The sequence below is a fragment of the Lactuca serriola genome, chromosome 4 (genome assembly GCF_051521515.1).
Source record: "Lactuca serriola cultivar US96UC23 chromosome 4, Lser_US96UC23_V15, whole genome shotgun sequence".
Lineage (NCBI taxonomy): Eukaryota > Viridiplantae > Streptophyta > Magnoliopsida > Asterales > Asteraceae > Lactuca > Lactuca serriola.
Window position 1 is genome coordinate 8810418 of NC_136411.1, and position 5536 is coordinate 8815953.

General features: G+C 34.1%; 1 protein-coding gene across 1 annotated transcript; it reads right to left on the reverse strand.

Moving 5' to 3' along the window:
* Positions 1-2155: 2155 nt before the first annotated feature.
* Positions 2156-5314, reverse strand: LOC145100989 (ATP-citrate synthase alpha chain protein 2). Its single transcript, XM_079038144.1, has 12 exons — positions 5162-5314; positions 4889-5005; positions 4149-4487; positions 3971-4051; positions 3848-3899; positions 3643-3757; positions 3423-3504; positions 3251-3346; positions 3045-3146; positions 2839-2955; positions 2644-2760; positions 2156-2385 (listed from the first exon to the last, which is right to left on the reverse strand). The coding sequence occupies exons 2-12, from the start codon at positions 4985-4987 to the stop codon at positions 2314-2316; spliced, it is 1272 nt and encodes a 423-aa protein (XP_078894270.1). The 5' UTR covers positions 4988-5005; positions 5162-5314; the 3' UTR covers positions 2156-2313.
* Between the last annotated feature and the right edge of the window lie 222 nt (positions 5315-5536).

Genomic DNA, 5536 nt, shown 5'->3' on the forward strand with positions numbered 1-5536 from the left:
GTCACGATAGTAAAAAAAATTCAAAATTTTTGGTACTGCATCCGAAAAAACCAGGCGTTACCGGTGCCACTAGTGACACCCACATAGAACCACCCATGTCGGTTTCATCTCTTAAGTTGAAGATTACAACCCTTACAGTCAAACTTTGACTAAATACGATAACCCCGAAACATGATAATGGTCATTCTTTATAATTGGACAGTCACATCGTATTTTTAGCTGACACAACAAGATACGGCAATTTTATATTTAACATGGACACGACAATAACCCTTATTGCCGGTTTCATGTCTTTAAATCATAAAGCACAACACGAAACAAATTTGGGTCGAAATTGAAATACGAGTTCTTGTTCGTCTCGTAAGTCGTTTTTTTTTCAGTCTCATATACCACATATATAATATGTAGTGTAACACCCGGGTTTTCAGGCATTTTCAAATTCATCTTTATGTTTAAATTCATGTCATTTTGGTCCTTGTAATAAACACTTAGGACTTCTACTTCCTCAACAATCACCCAACCATGGCTAAAAGCATACAAATAAATCCAAGAGATCTAAGCCAATACTAAGCAAGGTTAAAACTTTATATCCAAAATGAGTTGGAAATGGGGCAGAGAATCAAGATCTATGAGCTTCTTCTTGAACCACCACCTTGCACCAAACTTCTCCTCCTTGAATGAGCTTCAAACACACAATGGACTCACAACACTCTTGGAGGCTCTATGGTTTTAAGATTAGGGTTAGGGGCTAAGGGGGTTGGAAATGAGACCAACATCTGGAACTTAAGGTGTTTAAATAGAGTGCAAATTCCCAAAATTAGGGTTTCCTAAACAACGCCCAACTCTTCGAGTCTCCTTCACCAACTCGACGAGTTGGTCTTCAAAAACACACGTCCCAAAACTTTCAACACGTCGAGTTTATGCCACAAACTCGACGAGTTGGATCCTAAAAAGAGAATTTATTTCCATAATTGACATTCTAGATTCTAGATGTTACAATCACGCACACATCTCACATAGGGATGGGAATCAAGTCAATCGGGTAGGTCACCCCAAATATCTCCAAGGTACAACCATGGAAAACGCTCGAAGCAGAAACCTTGTGTTCGTTGGCGATGAAAACTCGCAATGGACACTCCCTACAAGGGTCATATCGAAATCCCTAGTGAAAGACTGAGATACAAACAATCGATTCTTACCCGAGTCAAAAAACACAATAGTAGGTAAGGAATTCACTAAGAAGGTACCTATCAGGAACATAAACATAAACATAAGCATGTCAATCTCTTTATCTGCACCAGCAATCCATTTTTTGCCACTTTAATTATTTTTTTAGTATCTGTTAGCAATTTTAACTTTTCTACTTTGGTAAGTGAAAGTGTACATGCTCATTAAGTATCCGATTCTTTTATGAGTCTCTTTTGGTTGTATTATAATCGGACATCTTAGTTGGTAGTGTTCCACCATGACAAAAGTCCATGTCTATCATTTGTTGTTAGTAGTTAAAGCTGTAGAATAACAAAAATCGTGAAACGATTTAAACTCGTGGGGTTAGGTTGTCATATAAAGTCCATGTCTTGCTAATTCACAATCAAGATTCACATGTTTTGTGGTCTTTTCTTGATGATCGAAAAAACGATATAGATGTTCTCCGAACATGACCTTTTTTTATTAATAGCTCTAAAACTAAATATCCAAAATAAATAACAAAAGATAAATTTGACATAACTGTATTGGAAATAATACTATAGGTTTTTAATGATTATAATTTAATTATATAATGTCAACTTCAAAGTTATAATATTGAAATGAATAACCACCTCATGAGGCTTAAATTACATAATAGATTTGTCGAGTTGTATAATTATTTTATGTTTCAATTTCTTTTACATCGTCATTCTATTAAGCATGAGTTTTTAACCGAAGTCAATTAAACTTTTTGATTTCATTTGATAGTTGGTTGTTAATTGGTATTTGGTAGTATTATATAGGTCGTATGTTCCATTTTACATGAATATATGAAATCTCTCTGAAACCGAACTTTCGCATATCCATGTAATCAAATATTATTTTAGGATATTTTTAGAGATTTTACTTAATAATCAGGTACACTTCTGCTATTCCGTTTTACCAAATCATCAGATACACGTATAAATATATCAAACGAGCCGCAAGATTATTTCTTTTTTCTTCAATTTTCTACAATGTGGTTTAAAAAAAAAACAAAGACACGCCCATACAAAAACAAAACATAACACAACAAAACACTTGAATTACATGCTACATTTGAATTCAACAAAAACACAACAAAGTTTATGCAGCTGCAGTAATGCAGTCAATTGCTTGTTTGCATATTCCGGTCATTGTTGCCTCAGGACCATACACCTATAAAAACAAATTTATTATTACCAATTTTTGGTCGGTCAAACTTGGTCAACTCAAAACATACGTTTCTTCATTGGACTGAGACAGATGTCAATAGGACATAAATTACAGTCTTTTGTTCGCTCTTTTTTGAATCCGACAAAAATATTGCAATTGTTGTCCTACTGACATCAGTCTTATGTCCCAGTATAACCTGTTTTGTCCTGTCATGTCTTGCATAACAAATGCAGTTTAAGGTGATATAAAAAAAAGGTTTACCTCAATTGGGATGCCAATTTCTTCTCCGAGTGCACGCATCCGTGCAAGTCCTCTTTGGTAATTTGGACCTCCTCTCCTTACATAGATATGCATGTTTGCAGCTTTCAACTTAGACTCCTATAACAATAAACAAATTTGTCAAAACCCATTAAACTTTCCAATTTTACCATTAAAAAAAATTAGTAAATGAGTAACCTTTTCTTTCATTGCACGAATGATGCCATTGAATGTGGCTGCAACATCTGTGAAGTTAGCAATTCCACCTCCTACTACAAGAGCTCTCTTTTGCCCATCCGGATCAGCAGTTGCACACTGTTCAGTTGTTACATGACACAAATTATCAATATAATGACATAAATGCCCTTTCTAATATTATTATTAATGGGGATTGAGTGGCTTACATCAATGACAACTCTAGCATACTGCAAAACCTCCTCTTCGTTTGGTGCACCACTGTATTCTGCATAATTTCCAAGCTCGGAAGCATAACCAAGATCTCCAACCTGGTTTTTTACAATATATATATGATTTTATAATCAAAAAAAGAAAATATTCGATATAAATTTGGATAATTAAATTATAAGAATGGAATTGGAAACAAACATACTGTATCGGCATATATGACACTGGCCCCTCCACCTGCAACCATGGTCCAAATTCTTCCCTTTGGATTAAGAACTGTAAACTTCAAAGATGCACTAGTCTGCAATGTTTTTGTATGATTTAATTAATCACAATTATATTTTTATAAATTTTCTCATCAAGTGAATTTGTAGTACCTTTTCATCTAGTCCATGAATAAAGCTTTCTGTGGCACTCATAACTCTTCCAAAAGGCAATGGGAACTCAATGTTACCCCACCTGAGAAATCAGAAGCAAATGTAAGTAAGACCCTTTTAGTTTTACCCTTAATCAAAGTAAAAAAGAAACAGCACCTAAGATGACAATAGAAAGCTGTTACATATTAATTATATGGAGAATCAAAGAAAACAATCATACTTTTTGAAGTTCTTGAAAGCAGCAGTGTCATCAAGCTCTCCTCTCATATCAAGAGGATAAGGTTTTCCATCAACCAAGGTGAAAGGGTTCATTTCTAGGAAAGTGAAGTCAAGATCTGAATATTCACAAAAACAAAAAAGATCAATGATTGGTTTACATAGTTAAGTAATGAGAGCAGAGATTTTCAAAGAATATACAAACTTACCTATAAATAGAGTGTATATGGATTTGATAAAGTCCTCAATTACAGGTTTGATCTGCATCATTACAGAAATAAGTATCCAAGATTCAAAATGCACAAATAATGAGAGAATTACAATAAGCTCACCTCCAATGGAAGAGTTGCAACAAGTGGAGCGCATATCTCTTGATTCAAAGATATCCCAGTTGGTAAAAAGATTGTCTTGACCTGAAAACCAAAAAGAAATGATCAAATAATTAAAAAAAAAAAAAAATCTAGAGTAAAATTAGGAACAAATGAACAAACATAAATTACACACACGTACCTTGTCCCAATTCTCTTCAATGTCAATTCCTCCACATTCTGAAAAACTAATGCTACACCCTAATCGCTCAGAAACAATGTTGATATAAAACTCATCATTGTGTGGAATAAAAGGTTCAACGATGAATGTGGTTATGGGACCTTTGCATCCTCCCATCTCAACCTCTTTGCCAAGTCGTGCTTTTACAAATTCAGAAACTTGGGCTAAATCAAGATTTAGAGCAACGAGTCCACTTTTCCCACGTTTCCCAAACAACATATCGGGCTTCACAACCAATTTGGATGAGGATAGCCAAGGTTCCCTCTCGATTAGCTCATTCAAGTCGGTTGATTCTGTAACCTAATGTATCAGAAATGAAATATGTCATTCTCCCACCTCAGAATACTGTTCGATTTATGTTACGAATTAGCAAACTACATAGTTTTTTCCACAAGGTAATGAATTTGTAAATTTGGATCTAGCTTCTTAGATTTTCTGGTTAGCTACTGTACAGATCCGTTTGAAATACTTGCTAATAGTAATGATCCTGTGGTGATCTACAGTTGCTGATTGGTTTTGACATGAAAAGCATAAGCAAATTTTAAGTTGCAAAATCAGATGAATCTTTCCCTTTGCAATTCAATAAGGAAAATCCTCGTTTGCTTGGGAACAAAGGAACTAAAATTTCAATCGACCCCTATAAGAAATAGGGCTACATATAATAAATCTTACGAATCTAACACAAAAAGGAGTCTCTTTACCTGTGCAGATTTAATAGCCAATTCGGAACCAGAAATCCTCTTAAAATGCTCCTTCACCAGCCTTTTGGAATCATACTCTCTGATCTTCTTGCGTGCCATTATCGTTCCTTAAAAACCCTGTTCTTCCCCAAATTGAAAACCACAGATCTCGACTCAGATTTGCATATCAAATAACGAAATCAGATCGCTAACTTTGATCAAAGTTTTGATCAATTTAAGAAATACCAAGATGATATAAGTTCACATCGAAGTTGTGAAACGTTGGAAACTTACAGTTGTGAGATCGTTCGATGGCTGTGAGAGATTAGATGCAGAGCAAATATATTCACAAAGAACACCAACTAATTTATAGTTGCAAAGTTGTGATTTTTTTCAATTAATTACTTTACTGTTTTGTTTTTTTCCCGGCGGGAAGAAGGGTGCTATATTTTGGACTTTTAGAGTAGTTGCCTTTTTCCATTTATGAAAAAACTCAATTATAGGCATTTTTTTATTTTTTTTTTTACCTAAAATTAACAAATTTAAAAGATTGATTCATTCTATTATATTCAATATTCAATTCAATTTGTTCTAAAAACATATACGTAGTATATAATATCGCAATCTATTAATTTTCTTAATTTTAAACATCGTATCATAATCATGCAT

What these genes read in the sequence shown, in the direction of transcription:
- LOC145100989 (XM_079038144.1), bottom strand. Translation starts at nt 4,987, where the DNA reads ATGGCACGCAAGAAGATCAGAGAGTATGATTCCAAAAGGCTGGTGAAG. An exon ending in CATATACACTCTATTTATAG is followed by an intron (nt 3,758 to 3,847) that starts GTAAGTTTGTAT and finishes GTGAATATTCAG; the next exon opens with ATCTTGACTTCACTTTCCTA. An exon ending in GTGTCATATATGCCGATACA is followed by an intron (nt 3,147 to 3,250) that starts GTATGTTTGTTT and finishes GTAAAAAACCAG; the next exon opens with GTTGGAGATCTTGGTTATGC.